At 43.8% G+C, this 17,201-nt stretch overlaps 1 protein-coding gene across 1 annotated transcript in view; it reads right to left on the reverse strand.

The window, feature by feature from the left end:
* Positions 1 to 225: 225 nt before the first annotated feature.
* Positions 226 to 17,201, reverse strand: part of LOC126178021 (uncharacterized) — a 399,168-nt gene continuing 382,192 nt past the window's right edge. Inside the window, exon 3 of the mRNA XM_049924498.1 lies at positions 226 to 4,014. Coding sequence (XP_049780455.1) covers positions 3,731 to 4,014 — 284 coding nt within the window. The 3' untranslated portion in view covers positions 226 to 3,730. The remainder of the gene's footprint in view (positions 4,015 to 17,201) is intronic.

The following is a 17,201-nucleotide window of genomic DNA, read 5'->3' on the forward strand; positions in this document are numbered from 1 at the left end:
GAAAAAAAGTAAACAGGGGATCTCTGACTTTTAATTTCCTCTCATGTAGAAGTAAATAAGCATTATTGTCTGTTAAATAATAAACTGCGTCAGTATGTATCTTCCCTGAAAAGTTGAAATAAATAAAATTATTTGTGATATTAATTTCTATGAGTTTATTCACACAAGATTTGCAAGATATATCAAACATACAAATTTAGTTAGAATATCATTACAATGCACCAGTAATAATACAAATGTATTTGAAAAAGATAATCAAATCCTGTCGATAATATTGCTTTAGTATCAGTTATCGTAAGTATTAACTATATATATATATATATATTACAAGAGTAGATATTAACTGTAACACTGTAAGTAAATGGAATGACAAACGCTTTTTTATAGAAAATATTCCCATCAGTATCGTGAATGAAAGGACTTGACTTTGTTAGAAGAAAAGTTTATCAAAAGTTCTTTGGTTTAATCTTAATTAAAAACACAGAACATCTCAAACAAACGAAATCAAGAATTTTCCTTTGAAAAACGAGGACTTACAGATCGGCATTTTGGATGACTATATATGAAATGTTAATATTTAATAAAAGCTTTCGCTATAATGAACGGTACAGGGATAAACTTTCGTCCACTTAACATTTACATCCCTCTGGTATTCTAATTTATATAACAAGTAACCGAAAATGTTTAGTATTATTTACAGGTTCTTTCTGCTTTAACCTAATATTTAGTCACATATATATGTCAAATTTCTGTGGAGCGTAGGGAGATCGTTGTTGTTTTGTGCTCATACATTTGGATTCTAAATGATGCGGTTGCTTATTTTACAGGTGAACATGAAATGAAAATGCAACTGCAAAATGACGGAAGACATTTGTGTAAAGCTTCGACAGTGGAGTATAGTCGGTTGCGATGGCTCCCACACTCCCACACCGACACAAGTTGCAACAAAAGTACAGCCACAAACAAATGGTTAGCTGAAGAGTTTGCAGTTTTCTCAAACTTTTGTTTTTGTTGTCTTATTTTACTGCTGACGGTCTTACTATCGGTCTTACCAAAAGTACTTGACAGTTCGCATGTTTTCGACACAATAGTAGCCAGAGGTCTGCTTATTTACTGGACAAGAGCTCGTCAAAGGATGAGCAGAGAGATTACGAAAGTGATAGCTATAAATTATAACCTTGGTACTGCAATGCAAACTGGTGCCACCAGTTTTTGGATGTGTTATTCTGTTTTGAAAATGTAAGATTATGAATACTGCTTCTTGTTATAATTTATTATTGTGATGAAAGCGAGACCAAAGACCACAGTTTTACGGAAGTTTACCGCGGCTCAGATACGCAATCCGTTACCGCTACATGGTGTATAGCCACAATGAAAGTGCAAAGTGATTACAAGTTACAATACTATTTCAGAAGGCTGTATTTCCACCAAAGCCAACCATAAGGTGATAATGTTCTCAACTTTTCTGGAGAGAGAAACTGTAAGTTTCAATGCTGTCATTTCAAAGCGTGTGCTGCTGGCATGAGAGATTCACTTTAGCGTCTTTGGAGAACATGATGGTCTTACCACAACTCGAAGCAGAGTATGAGAACCAGAGGTTAATTCTCTAGCACGCCAGGGTGCCACTACGTTGTCACACGATCGTCTGAGAGTACTTTAATCATCTGCCCGATCAGTAGATTGCTGCACACTCGCAGCAAACAACCGCTCTCGTCCGATCGATTAATGTGTGACTACTTAATCTGCAGTTTTGTCACAGCGAAAGTTTCTTCTTTCTGCTTCCAACGATTATGGCAGAACTGGGAACATACTTTCCAGGGGTAAATGGAATATAGCAGCAGATGTAATTGTGTGGCATTGGCGAAAGTAGAACTGCCCATCTAGACGACTGTTCTGTTACGCATGGACTCTAGAATTCATATAAGGTTTGCTTAAGTCTTCGGTCAGGGTAAAAACTTCAACTGCCCGTGTTTGAGGTGGTAATAATATTTAGTGAAAATATAACCTACACATTCGTGCGTAATTTCAAATTAGATATATGTTTATTCCATTTAATTTTTGTGTGATAGCGGGGAATGATAATGTGGCTGGGGATATTCTTACGTGGTCTCCGGCTGACATGTTTGCCTCCGATTGCCTACAATAATTAAGGTATATTCTCAGAGCGATGGATACTCCTTAGCGGAGATGAAAATGAATACGGGAGGTTAGACCATAACGGGAACAAGGACAAAAGATTCTATGCTGAGAAAGGATATCGCTCTTTTCTTTCTTCCGGCGCACAATGGAGATGAGCGAGATTTTACACAAATGCTATGTAATGACATTCTTAAGGGCGATGCAGAAACTCGGCGCAATTGGTCTCCCCACCACAATAGAGACCAGCTTGAAAACTGGAAAGTGTAAGTTTGAATGATATTCGGATATGGGGATTCTGGAGCACAAAGCACACAGGGGCATTCGAGAGGTACTGCAAAAGTAATATATGCATTACATGTTGGGAGATACAAATTCTGGCCTAAGCCAGCAGTTACCACATTCGTTTATTTAAAGTATATCGAAAATAATATAGTTTTAAGAGTATGGATGACAAATATAAATCTCTGCTGCAGCATGCAGCTGGACTGCATACGGAATAATGGAAAAATGCGTAAATACAATCAGTGTCCGCACCAACAGTGATACTCCTCTAACGGCAGGTACTGATACGTAGTACGAAACGAAACGTTAATCAGAATAACGCAAATCGACCAGAAATGCCGAAGTTTTGACAATACAAGATAAGTGATTCGATGGTCACAAAAGCATAAATATGAACAGATAAGATCACGTTCTTTCTCAAGGTGGCTATTGTCACTGCACTATTGCTGGAATCGGACCCGAAGAAACAGCGAAGAATACCGTTGAGGATAGCTTTGGACTGAACTACGTCCTTTACAACCGACCCCAATGCTAAAAGTGGCGTGCTAACGGAGATTTTCCCACCAAATCTGTAGAGTGTCGTCAAGCAGATGAGGATGGCAAAAAGTCCCTTAGTCGGAACATCGGTAGCCAGCGACTTAATAAAGTTGAAGACCCGAGGAGAAAATTTTATACAGCACATAAAAAATATGAGATGATGATTCCTGAAGGTGCAGGCACAGGTACAACACGGTACGATGATGGAAAGACAATGATTTCGCGATCACATTCACGACCAGGTGTGGCCAATTTAGTGTGATGGGCAGGCAACAGGTTAGTAGTATTACGTGCAGGTCCACAACAGAAATGACTAACTACGAGGACTGCACGTTTAAATAAGCCTTCAGGTAACTCTGCGGATAAATACTATCCTTTGTAAAAGAGTTGCGTCTTTAAAATTTTAAGTAATCTGTTTGGCACAAAAATTTGTAAACGTACGGTAAATTCCACCAACCGAGACTACATATGCACACTGCTGCTGTAACTGTTTACAATCTAACACAGAAATTCTGTTCGTCGGTAGGATGTGTACACGACTGCGGTAATAGCACGGCGCTATGAGAGCTAGCTACGGCTGATGTCGACGTCTAATCCAAGCCTCAGTGCAACAGTGCTGCATTCTAACGCTGCTGAAGGGAATAACTCGGGTCGTCCCGGCACCGGCCATACTGAGGTGTAGCCGAGTCTGGCGGTGCGGTGACTCCGGACAGACGGCAGGTGAAGTTCCGGAAGCGGCGCCTCCCTAGCGGAGCGCGGCGCGCGGGGGACCCTAGAAGGCCGCGCCGCCGACGGCCTCGCAGGGGCCGAGCGAGCGGAGTGACGTCAGCAGCAGGGGCGGCGCCAGCAGCAGCGACAGGAGCAGCGGCGGCGGCGAGGCGGCCTGCCGGCGGCCGGCGCTCTTGTTGCAGCCGCTGGTGGTGCAGCACGACAGGCAGAAGAACTCGTCCTTGGAGCGGTCGCAGCCGTCCAGGCCCAGCCCGCGGTTCATGCTGCTGTCGTCGAAGCCGCACGGGCCCAGGCCGCACTCTCGTTTCACCACCAGGCCCTTCTCCTCTGTTGGCAGAAAAAACGGCAGTGCCGGCACGGTAAGCGCCTCTAGTCATAGCGGAAATTATTTATTTCCCTCTGTGAGATAAACAATGACGGCAGTTCAACACATCACCTTTTTTTTTTCTTAGAACAAATTTGTTCTTACGAGTCAGTATTTGGTGACAAGATCTGCACTCTAAGGGGGGGAGGGGGGAAACAAAGAGGCATCGCGAAGGAGTTATCCGAATGGGACGGAAATCAGTAGATGCGATGTACACATAGAGGCAAACAAATGATTATAACTGGATGGTTTATTCAAAACAAAGAGTTTCACAAGTTGAGCAATTCAATAATGCATTGATCCACCTCTGGCCCTTATGCAAGCAATTATTCGGCTTGACGTTGATTTACGAAGTTACTGGTTGTCCTCATGTGGATCGTGCTCAATTCTGTCCAACTGATGGGTTAGATCGTCAAAATCCGGACGTGTTTGGAGGGCCCTGCCCATAGTCCTCCAAACCTTAACTGCAGACAAATCCAGTGATCTTGCTAGCCGAGGTAGTGTCTGGCAAGCACGAAGACAAGTAGTAGAAACTCTCGCGTTGTGCGAGCGGACATTGTTCAAAAAATTTGTTCAAATATGTGTGAAATCTTATGGGACTTAACTGCTAAGGTCATCAGTCCCTAAACTTACACACTACGTAACCTAAATTATCCTAAGGACAAACACACACACCCATGCCCGAGGAAAGAGTCGAACATCCGCTGGGACCAGCCGCACAGTCCATGACTGCAGCGCCTTTAGACCGCTAGGCTAATCCCGCGCGGCGCGGACATTGTCTTACGGAAATGTAAGCCCAGGTTGGTTTTCCATGATGGGCTACAAAACGGGTAGAAGAATGCCGTCAATGTACCACTGTGCTGGAACGGTGCTGCGGATGACAACCAAACGGAACCTGCTACGGAATGAAGTGGCAGTCCAGACCATAACGGCTGGTTGTTGGGCCATATGGGAGGCAACAGTCAGCTTGGTATCCCATCGCCGTCTGGGATGACTCCAGACACTTTTCGGCCTGAAGTCTCATTAACTGGAGTAAAATGGTCTTTAGTGATGAGTCCCGCTTCAAACAGAGCCCCAGTGACAAATGGAGACTTATGTGGAGACGCCCCAGAAAGCGATGAGATTGTCGCCCACCATACTGGTGACAACTAGGAGCGATGGTCTGGTGTGTCATTTCTTTACATGTCAGGACCCCTATGGTTGTCATCTGTGGCACACTTATAGCACAGCGGTACGTGAACGATATTCGACGCTCACTTTGACCGTCCTTGATGAGAAGCTACATTTCTGCAAGATACTACCTGCACGTAGACGTCAAGTGCTTTTACTGCTTGTCTTCCTGCTTGCCAAAGCCTGCCTTAGCCAGCAAGGTCGCCAGATCTCTGCCCAGTTGAGAATGTCTGTAGCAGTACGAGCAGGGCCATCAAGCTAACTTGGGGTTTTGAGAATCTTAAGTTGCCAATTGGACAGAATTTGGCACGATCCTCAGGAGGATCAGTCAGTGCTATGCCGATTGACTGCTTTCATAAAGACCAGACGTGGACCAATGCGTTATTGACTCGCCCAATTTGTGAAGATGTTTCTCATCAATAAATTACCTAAGTTTTTTTGAAATTGTAGCCATTTCTTTCTCTATACATGTACATCTCATCATTCGATTATCCGTCCCATTCGTATACTTCCTTCGCGTGATTTTTTTTGTCTTAGAGTGTATATCAGCTGTTTCTGACATTATCAGAAAAGGAGAATGGTATCAAATCTAGTGTAAAACATCCGCCGGTATCCACTCCCAGCGTGCCAGTAGCCCAGAACAAGAGGAAAGTCTGATCTCATTCACCGGCCGGATGAGATGCGGACCCACGTGCATTGGGTAACCACATGAGGTGGTAGATTGGCGGATGCTCTCGGCTCGCTTAAAGAATGAATACACTTTGAGAAGAACCTGGCGAATAATGAGATATATGCCAATAATTTGAGGATCCCTGCGGGCACTAAGGTAGAGAGTAGACAGAAAAGCGGCAAGAACGCTCACATGGAAGTGTGTGAAATTCCTGGCTTGTAGCAGCAAATTTTCGTCTGCTTTAAAAATTGAGAAATACGCTGATGGTTAGTGGATCGCTGCGGGCTCTGATATGGAGTGTAGAGAAAAGCACGAAGAATTCGCGCAAGGAGGCTTGTGAAACTATGGAAGACGGTCTAGGCCTTCCGCAGAGACAACGGTTACAAAGAAGTATTATGTGGCTACTTTCACAGCAACTAAGAAATGCAGAAAAACATCGGAACGAAGTGCAATCAACGCTGGGAACAGCCTCGACAGTGAACACGTGATAAGGACGCCAGTTCCCGAATCACACACCAGCCCACACTGGGAGGCGTGGTCATGAAACGGCGATCAGCGACTGGGTGGCACTGCAAAGTTAATCCGTCAATGACAAGGTCGAGAGGAGGAAGGATTCGAGGAGTCTGCGAGCTAAGCGGTGTGATGGAAGTGGAGAGCCAGTCGGTGAAACAGCGCGGCAGCAAAAGGATATGAAGGCTCTTTCACCCATCGCGCAGTTAGTGTGCTGACTTCGAGTCCATCCTGACTCTCACCCTAAAGTTCATCGCACTTTATGACATACTCTTTTTCTGTATCATGTCAAATGGACGAAAGCTTACCGGTCGATGCTTGGGAATGAAGCACTCGACTTGTCAAGTCACAGAGTTCTAAAGCATTTATAACAGATTCTATAAATTTAAAATTTACTGTTTTTAAATTTTTTATAATTGACTAGATCACGTAAAATATAAAAATGCAGTAAATGAAGCAGGCAAAAAGGAATACAAACGTCTCAAAAATGAGATCGAAAGGAAGTGCAAAATGGCTAAGCAGGGATGGCTAGAGCACAAATGTAAGGATGTAGAGGCTTATCTCACTAGGGGTAAGATAGATACTACGTACAGGAAAATTAAAGAGACCTTTGGAGATAAGAGAACCACTTGTATGAAAATCAAGAGCTCAGATGGAAACCCAGTTCTAAGCAAAGAAGGGAAAGCAGAAAGTTGGAAGGAGTATATAGAGGGTCTATACAAGGGCGATGTACATGAGGACAATATTATGGAAATTGAGGTGGATGTAGATGAAGATGAAATGGGAGATATGATACTGCGTGAAAAGTTTGACAGAGCACTGAAAGACCTGAGTCGGAACAAGGCCGCCGGAGTAGACAACATTCCATTAGAACTACTGACGGCTTTGGGAGAGCCAGTCCTGTCAAAACTCTACCATCTGGTGAGCAAGATGTATGAGAGAGGCGAAATACCCTCAGACTTCAAGAAGAATATAATAATTCCAATCCCAAAGAAAGCAGGTGTTGACAGATGTGAAAATTACCGAACAATCAGTTTAATAAGCCACAGCTGCAAAATACTAACACGAATTCTTTACAGACGAATGGTAAAACTAGTAGAAGCCGACCTCGGGGAAGATCAGTTTGGATTCCGTAGAAACACTGGAACACGTGAGGCAATACTGACCTTACGACTTATCTTAGAAGAAAGATTAAGGAAAGGCAAACCTACGTTTCTAGCATTTGTAGACTTAGAGAAAGCTTTTGACAATGTTGACTGGAATACTCTCTTTCAAATTCTAAAGGTGGCAGGGGTAAAATACAGGGAGCGAAAGGCTATTTACAATTTGTACAGAAACCAGACGGCAGTTATAAGAGTCGAGGGACATGAAAGGGAAGCAGTGGTTGGGAAGGGAGTAAGACAGGGTTGTAGCCTCTCCCCGATGTTATTCAATCTGTATATTGAGCAAGCAGTAAGGGAAACAAAAGAAAAATTCAGAGTAGGTATTAAAATCCATGGAGAAGAAATAAAAACTTTGAGGTTCGCCGATGACATTGTAATTCTGTCAGAGACAGCAAAGGACTTGGAAGAGCAGTTGAACGGAATGGACAGTGTCTTGAAAGGAGGCTATAAGATGAGCATCAACAAAAGCAAAACGAGGATAATGGAGTGTAGTCGAATGAAGTCGGGTGATGCTGAGGGAATTAGATTAGGAAATGAGACGCTTAAAGTAGTAAAGGAGTTTTGCTATTTGGGGAGCAAAATAACTGATGATGGTCGAAGTAGAGAGGATATAAAATGTAGACTGGCAATGGCAAGGAAAGCGTTTTGAAGAAGAGAAATTTGTTAACATCGAGTATAGATTTAAGTGTCAGGAAGACATTTCTGAAAGTATTTGTATGGAGTGTAGCCATGTATGGAAGTGAAACATGGACGATAAATAGTTTGGCCAAGAAGAGAATAGAAGCTTTCGAAATGTGGTGCTACAGAAGAATGCTGAAGATTAGATGGGTAGATCACATAACTAATGAGGTGGTATTGAATAGGATTCGGGAGAAGAGAAGTTTGTGGCACAACTTGACCAGAAGAAGGGATCGGTCGGTAGGACATGTTCTGAGGCATCAAGGGATCACCAATTCAGTATTGGAGGGCAGCGTGGAGGGTAAAAATCGTAGAGGGAGACCAAGAGATGAATACACTAAGCAGATTCAGAAGGATGTAGGTTGCAGTAGGTACTGGGAGATGAAGAAGCTTGCACAGGATAAAGTAGCACGGAGAGCTGCATCAAAGCAGGCTCAGGACTGAAGACACAACAACAACAACATAGATCACGTACATTGTAAACCATTAAGATGTGATGACTAGTTTCAGTCTACTAAGCAACCATCTTCAGATCTGAGAATCAGCCAAAAGTAGATAACTGCCTGAAGAGAAATGTTACGAACTAAACCTGGAAGTTATAAAAGTCTGAAAGTGCTCGATTTGCAGTTTCCCAGGCAATCATTTTCACTCGGCATTTACGGCCTTCTCTTAAAATGTAATATTTTACCTCTACACTCTTTTTGTATTTTATTTGTGTCATCATTGTTATTGTATATAATTTAGCTTAGTTTTCAATAATTTATTCTTGTTATTATATATGCCGCACGATCAAGCTGTGTATAGTTTGAGCCAACGATCCCCCTTTGCGGCAACTACCGCCTTAGCTTTCACAAATACACGCAGCATTTCGGCTTGCTCTAGCTGTGAGTAGCTCACAGTTGTAAGTAGGCTGTTTATGTTTTCTTTATGTAAGTAGGCTGTTTATGTTTTCTTTATGTAAGTAGGCTGTTTAGGTTCTTATATTGGTAACGCCGCCGCCACGTAGCGCTCTCTGTATGAAAATCACTGGCTGTGCTGTGTGCAGTCTGTGGCTAGTTTGCATTGTTGTCTGCCATTGTAGAGCGGCAGCTGGATGTGAACAGCGCGTAGCGTTGCGCAGTTGGAGGTGAGCCGCCAGCAGTGGTGGATGTGAGGAGAGAGATGGCGGAGTTTTGAAATTACATATATTATGACTTGTGATTATATTAAGGTAAATACAGTGTTTGTCCTCTATTAAAATCTTTCATTTGCTAACTATCCCTATCAGTAGTTAGTGACTTCCTTAATTTGAATCTTTTATTTAGCTGGCAGTAGTGGCGCTCGCTGTATTGCAGTAGTTCGAGTAATGAAGATTTTTGTGAGGTAAGTTATTTGTGAAAGGTATAGTTTAATGTTACTCATGGCCATTCTTTTGCAGGGATCTTTGATAGTCAGATTGCGTTGCGCTAAAAATATTGTGTGTCAGTTCAAGCACAGTCGTGTATAATTGTTCTTCAGGGGACGTTTCATATGTCGACCCTTAGCCTAGGATACCTCACTGGAATCTTCTGATTTTTTTCTTGTAGTTTGTGTATTTAGTGTAGCTTTTGTTTATTGCTAGCGCGTAATTGTGGAGAGAATCTCCTTTGTAGTTGCAGTCTTTCATTGTTGTACTGTAAAACAGTTGTGGCAGGCATGTCGATTTGCACCAAGTATTTCGCAGCTGCAATTAACTAGATATTATTTTCAGTGCTATATTAATGTGTTCTCTTATTTTTGCTCTTCAAATTGTGTTTTTCTGTGTTATCGTGTGAAATATTGTCACAATAATGGCATGTGAAAAACGTAACACTAGGCTCCAAAGTAACTGAGAAATAATAGTGACACGAGCGTAGCTTATCAGCACCACTGTGTAGTGAATTAACAGACGTTCCAAGTAGTAATTTGGTAATTGTGCATAGGGAAATGGAGCGGGCGGCAAATAATGGTGTAGACAGTGAAACAGATTGTGAACAGGGAAGCATTATCGATCGATCGGTCGGCAACAGCTCGCCTCAGGAATCCGAAATGACAGGACACAATTTTACAAATACTGTAGATTCAGGTTTTGCGTCCTCACCGTTTTCTCAAATAAGTCAAGACACATTTTCAGGTTGTCAAAATGTGAATGTTGCCGGTGCAAATGCACTGCCGAAAAGAGTAGAGGAACAGATTCCAGACACTAATGCATTGTTATTACAACTAATGCAACAAATGGAACAAAATCAGAGAAAAACACAGCAACAGTTAGACACAATGGGACAAAATCTTCAAAAGTTAGACACAATGGAACAGAATCTTCAAAAGTTAGACACAATGGAACAAAATCAGAGACAAACACAGCAAAAGCTGCAAAAGTTAGACACAATGGAACAAAATCTTCGGAAGTTAGACACCACACTTGAACAAACACGTGAAGATTTAACTACTGAGTTACATAACATTGAATCGAAATGTCAAAAATCACTGGCTGTGCTGTGTGCAGTCTGTGGCTAGTTTGCATTGTTGTCTGCCATTGTAGAGCGGCAGCTGGATGTGAACAGCGTGTAGCGTTGCGCAGTTGGAGGTGAGCCGCCAGCAGTGGTGGATGTGAGGAGAGAGATGGCGGAGTTTTGAAATTACATATATTATGACTTGTGATGATATTAAGGTAAATACAGTGTTTGTCCTCTATTAAAATCTTTCATTTGCTAACTATCCCTATCAGTAGTTAGTGACTTCCTTAATTTGAATCTTTTATTTAGCTGGCAGTAGTGGCGCTCGCTGTATTGCAGTAGTTCGAGTAATGAAGATTTTTGTGAGGTAAGTTATTTGTGAAAGGTATAGTTTAATGTTACTCATGGCCATTCTTTTGCAGGGATCTTTGATAGTCAGATTGCGTTGCGCTAAAAATATTGTGTGTCAGTTTAAGCACAGTCGTGTATAATTGTTCTAAAGGGGACGTTTCACAGTCAAACCAGTTTTGATAAGTTACCCGATGTAATGATGTTGTATATACATTTTACAATTGACTGAAATTTCATTAAGAATCCTATGTTCCTTTTTGTGTATTGCTGCTGTTGTTATCTTCGTAATACTTTTCACTTTGTAATATATTTGTTTTGTTTCTCTTGTTTCTGTAGTTTTTGACTTCTTGGTTTTACCCTTCTGCTTGATTCAATCTTTTTTTTATATTGAGAGTGGTACTCACAGAGACATGGTACATTTTACACTTTATTTCTTTGCTGTAATTTTGCTAATTTATATGTAGTCCACGCTTATCTGAGGGTCGTTTCCTTACTCTTAAATAGCTCCCAACTACATATACGATGCAGGGTTTCCAGTGCGCAATATGCTCACCTATATTTCACCATAACCGGTACGTTATTCCTTTTATTTATTTCGTCACTTTCAAATCTTTATAACTTCATAGTTTAGCTCTTGAAATTTAACTTATGCCGTTTTGCGTTCTTTGCTTGTTATCACATCCGAAGATGGTTGCTTAGCCAACTGCAGAGTGTTATCACACTTTAATGTTTCATAACGTACACGGTATTGACATTTAAAAACAATTCAAATAAGGAACTTTTAAATTTTAAGAAATAACTATAACTCTGACGCCGGACTCTTGTACGAACATTTTGGAACACGTTCTACGACCGCGTGTAATGACATAGAAAACCGGCGCCGAGGTTACTGCCATATTCCTCGACTTCTGGAAGGCGTTCGATGCAATTCCACACTCCCGTTTAGCGATAAAAATACGAATTTACGGAATATAAGACCGGATGTGTGATTGGATTGAAGAGTTTCTTGAAATTAGAACACAGCATGTCCATGTAATTCTCAACGAAGAGATATATTCAGACGAAAAAGTAGCTTCCGGCACACGCCAAAGGAATGTTACACGCCATTAATTTTCATAATACGTATAAACAACCTAGTGGATTATATCGTAAGTTTGATGAGCCTTTTCGCAGATGATACTGTTACATACAGAGAACTCACAATGCTAGAAAATTATAGCGAAATGCCGGAAGACTTGGTTCATGTTCAATGTAAACAAATGTTACTTATTGTTCACAAACAGACAGGGAGACGCATTATTGTATGATTACATGATAGCACAACATTCACTGGAAGCCATCATATGCATAAAATACACTGAGGTGACGAAATACATGGGACAGCGACATGCACGTTACAGATGGCCGCAGTATCGCGTACACAAGGTACAAACGTGCAGTGCATTAACGGAGCTGTCATTTGTACTCTGGTGAGTCATGTGAGAAGGTTTACGATGCTACACTCCTGGAAATGGAAAAAAGAACACATTGACACCGGTGTGTCAGACCCACCATACTTGCTCTGGACACTGCGAGAGGGCTGTACAAGCAATGATCACACGCACGGCACAGCGGACACACCAGGAACCGCGGTGTTGGCCGTCGAATGGCGCTAGCTGCGCAGCATTTGTGCACCGCCGCCGTCAGTGTCAGCCAGTTTGCCGTGGCATACGGAGCTCCATCGCAGTCTTTAACACTGGTAGCATGCCGCGACAGCGTGGACGTGAACCGTATGTGCAGTTGACGGACTTTGAGCGAGGGCGTATAGTGGGCATGCGGGAGGCCGGGTGGACGTACCGCCGAATTGCTCAACACGTGGGGCGTGAGGTCTCCACAGTACATCGATGTTGTCGCCAGTGGTCGGCGGAAGTTGCACGTGCCCGTCGACCTGGGACCGGACCGCAGCGACGCACGGATGCACGCCAAGACCGTAGGATCCTACGCAGTGCCGTAGGGGACCGCACCGCCACTTCCCAGCAAATTAGGGACACTGTTGCTCCTGGGGTATCGGCGAGGACCATTCGCAACCGTCTCCATGAAGCTGGGCTACGCTCCCGCACACCGTTAGGCCGTCTTCCGCTCACGCCCCAACATCGTGCAGCCCGCCTCCAGTGGTGTCGCGACAGGCGTGAATGGAGGGACGAATGGAGACGTGTCGTCTTCAGCGATGAGAGTCGCTTCTGCCTTGGTGCCAATGATGGTCGTATGCGTGTTTGGCGCCGTGCAGGTGAGCGCCACAATCAGGACTGCATACGACCGAGGCACACAGGGCCAACACCCGGCATCATGGTGTGGGGAGCGATCTCCTACACTGGCCGTACACCACTGGTGATCGTCGAGGGGACACTGAATAGTGCACGGTACATCCAAACCGTCATCGAACCCATCGTTCTACCATTCCTAGACCGGCAAGGGAACTTGCTGTTCCAACAGGACAATGCACGTCCGCATGTATCCCGTGCCACCCAACGTGCTCTAGAAGGTGTAAGTCAACTACCCTGGCCAGCAAGATCTCCGGATCTGTCCCCCATTGAGCATGTTTGGGACTGGATGAAGCGTCGTCTCACGCGGTCTGCACGTCCAGCACGAACGCTGGTCCAACTGAGGCGCCAGGTGGAAATGGCATGGCAAGCCGTTCCACAGGACTACATCCAGCATCTCTACGATCGTCTCCATGGGAGAATAGCATCCTGCATTGCTGCGAAAGGTGGATATACACTGTACTAGTGCCGACATTGTGCATGCTCTGTTGCCTGTGTCTATGTGCCTGTGGTTCTGTCAGTGTGATCATGTGATGTATCTGACCCCAGGAATGTGTCAATAAAGTTTCCCCTTCCTGGGACAATGAATTCACGGTGTTCTTATTTCAATTTCCAGGAGTGTATTATGACCGCACGGTAGAATTAACAGACGAAGGCGGAATGGTTGTTGAATCTAGACGCAGGAGACATTCCATTCCGGGAATCGTTAGGGGATTGAGTATTCCGCGGCCCACAGTGTCAAGTGTGTGCCGAGAATACCAAATATCAGCGGGACAACGCAGTGGCCGACGGCCTTCACTTAACGAACGAGAACAGCGGCGTTTGCGTAGTGTTGTCAGTACTAACACACAAGCAACACTAAGTCTGCTAGGATAGTGAGGCGAAATCTGGCGTTAATGGGCTATGGCAGCAGACGACCGACGCGAGTGTCTCTACTAACACCATGACATCGCAGCGTCTCTCCCGGTCTCGTCACCATATAGGTTGAGCCGTAGACGACTGGAAAACCGTGGCCTGGTCAAATGAGTCCCGATTTCTGCTCATAAGAGCTGATGGTAGGGTCCGAGTGTGGCGCAGACTCCACGAAGCCATGGACCCAAGATGTCAGCGAGGCACTGTGTAAGGTGGTAGTGGCACCATAATGGTGTGGGCTGTGTTTGCATGGAATGGACTGTGTCCAACTGAACCGATCATTTACTGGAAATGGTTATTTTCGGCTACTTGGAAACCATTTATAATCATTCATGGACTTCATATTCCCAAACAACGATGGAATTTGTTTGGGTGATGAGGCATCATCTCACCGGTGCACAGTTGTTCGCTATTTGTTTGAAGAACATTCTGGACAATTCGAGAGAATGATCTGGCTACCGAGATCGCCCGACATGAATCCCATCGAACATTTATGGGACATAATCGCTGCTGCATCAAGCCGGGCAAAAGGGCGTCCGACACGGCATTAGGAGATATCCCATGACTTCTGTCATCTCAGTGTGTCTAGATACACACGTACGAAGTGATTTCAAGTGGAACCGGGACATAAAACTAATCGTAGGTAAGGGAGATGCCAGACCGCGATTAATGGGAAGAATGCTCGTGAAATTTAGTCCACCTACAAAGGAGACAGGTTACAACAGCCTCGTTCGACCAATACTTAGACATGCTGAGATCCGTACAACTAGAATTGATGGACGAAATAGACAATATCCGAAGAACAGAAGCGTTTTTGCGTACACGTTCCTATAGTATGCATGAATGCGTCACGAAACTGCTCAGTCTTGGTTTACCGTCAACATTCCATCAATCTATGGTACTAGAAGAACCAACCAATCTATTGCCTTTTCCTACGTATATCTCACGAAAAGACTGAGATGATGAAATTAGAGATTCGACTTCAGTCGGCGAGTTGCCAGCAACCGTTGTTCCTGCGAACCAATGGCGACAGGAACGGGAAAAGGGGGAACTGACAGTGTTGCGCAGTGCACCTTCCACCTCACCGTAAGATGGCTTGAGGAGTGTAGATGTACATTTACTATGATTCTGCATGGTCTCCACCACATTTTACGGTCTTCCGCCAGCTCTTTCCGTGTAAGAGCATGTATTCCCAATTAGTTGTAGCTTTTGTCCTGTGGTCGTGGCCATGTTGTTACTGGATGAATTAACGTGGTGCAACATATGGACCACGTCTGTGTTGAAGGGCAGCTGACGCAATAATGACCAACCCAATTTGGCAATGTGTTCCCAGGTTCTGAACGTTTTGTCTGGGCATACGTAGTCATGTTGGAGCAACATTTCTTTTGGATTCTTGTCCAATTGAATACATCGGAAAAGGTTCTTGAGATGGTTCACATTCTTCACATATGCTTCTGAATTAATGGTTGATTTGGCAACATGTGCGCGAGAATGACACCATCACAGTAGCAAAAGACTGTCATCATTACTCTATCAGCAAAGGGAGCTTCCTTGAATTGCTTTTTTTGTGATTGCTCATGGCTATATTTCAGTGTCTGCCTTTTTGTTTCCAGATGAAAGTGATGTATCCAGTTTTCGTCACTAGTAAGATTTCATGATGAAAAGTACATCCAGTTGCCTCAAACTGCTCCAACAGTTCAGATGAAACGGCATTTCTTTGAAACTTGTGGCCTGTTGTGAGCATTCGCGGAATCCATCTTGAGCACACCACTGAGTATCCAAGAATATCAGTCACTGCAAACGCACTTTCGATGCTCACCGATCTGCTCGGATAATGGGAACTGCGCATTGGTCATGTCGGGAGCAGTGACTGTGACAGGATACTACCGACCATGGAGGTCAGTCTCTGCGCTTCCTGACCCTCTAACTCTCTTTACACGTCGCCTAACAGTACTGCCAGCTGCATAATTACGATACAGTGCAGACAAATGTTTACAGATTTGGCAGACTAGACAGTTCAGTTGCAGCATGTTTCTTGTTGTAAATGTCTTAGATAGACGTCATTTTGATCATCGGCTATTGCTCTGCCATTTATCGGAATTGTTCGAGACATCTCATGCGTACAGAAGAAACATAAAATCTGAAGCACGTAGAAGTACGTTTTCCTACGTATGTTAACGGAATGTTCCACATGCTGTCCCTCGGTGGGCCAATCGGGCCCGAAATACAGCCGTATCATCCTCTGCCAATGTCGTCATTGTATGCTACACAGAAGGGAATGTGGTCAGCACACCGCTCCCCCACTCGTTTTCCTACATGTATTAACGGGTGTAATAACAATGGGGCTTTATTTGTTGAATGACCCTCATATCTCAAGGGTGAGCCTCGTAAGACGTAAAATCCGATTCCCATACTGACCTCAATGGACCATTCAGTACCAACATCCACCGTACGATTTTCCGCCAATGGCGTCATTCGGATGGGGCATGGAGGGATATGGATCAGCACATTATTCTCGCGGCCGTCGTCGGTTTCCCAGACGTGGGAGCCTCTACTTCTCACGCTAGTAGCTCCTTAGCTGTCATCACGAGGCTGAATGAACACTGTGCAGTCCTATCACCAAGGAAAAACCACTGGCAGTACCGGAAGTTGAATGCAGGTCCTTCGCATGGCAGTTAGAAGCCGTAATGCTTTTGAGGAAAGAAATTTGTAGAAAATGGAATCTATAGTTTCTTGTTGCAACGCATTCTAGAACTTCCCACAACATTTTTAGTTACTCGCTCATCTTCTATTTCTTTCGCATATTTCTGCAAATCATCATCACGTATTACCACTGAAAATGTTTTGAAGTGTTCCGATTTCTTGTAAGAAAACGATTACGAAGTGATGTAGTTGACCTCGCCAAACATTTTCGCCCAATTCAAGTACAGCCAACCCTGCTAA

This window comes from Schistocerca cancellata, chromosome 1, assembly GCF_023864275.1.
Source record: "Schistocerca cancellata isolate TAMUIC-IGC-003103 chromosome 1, iqSchCanc2.1, whole genome shotgun sequence".
Lineage (NCBI taxonomy): Eukaryota > Metazoa > Arthropoda > Insecta > Orthoptera > Acrididae > Schistocerca > Schistocerca cancellata.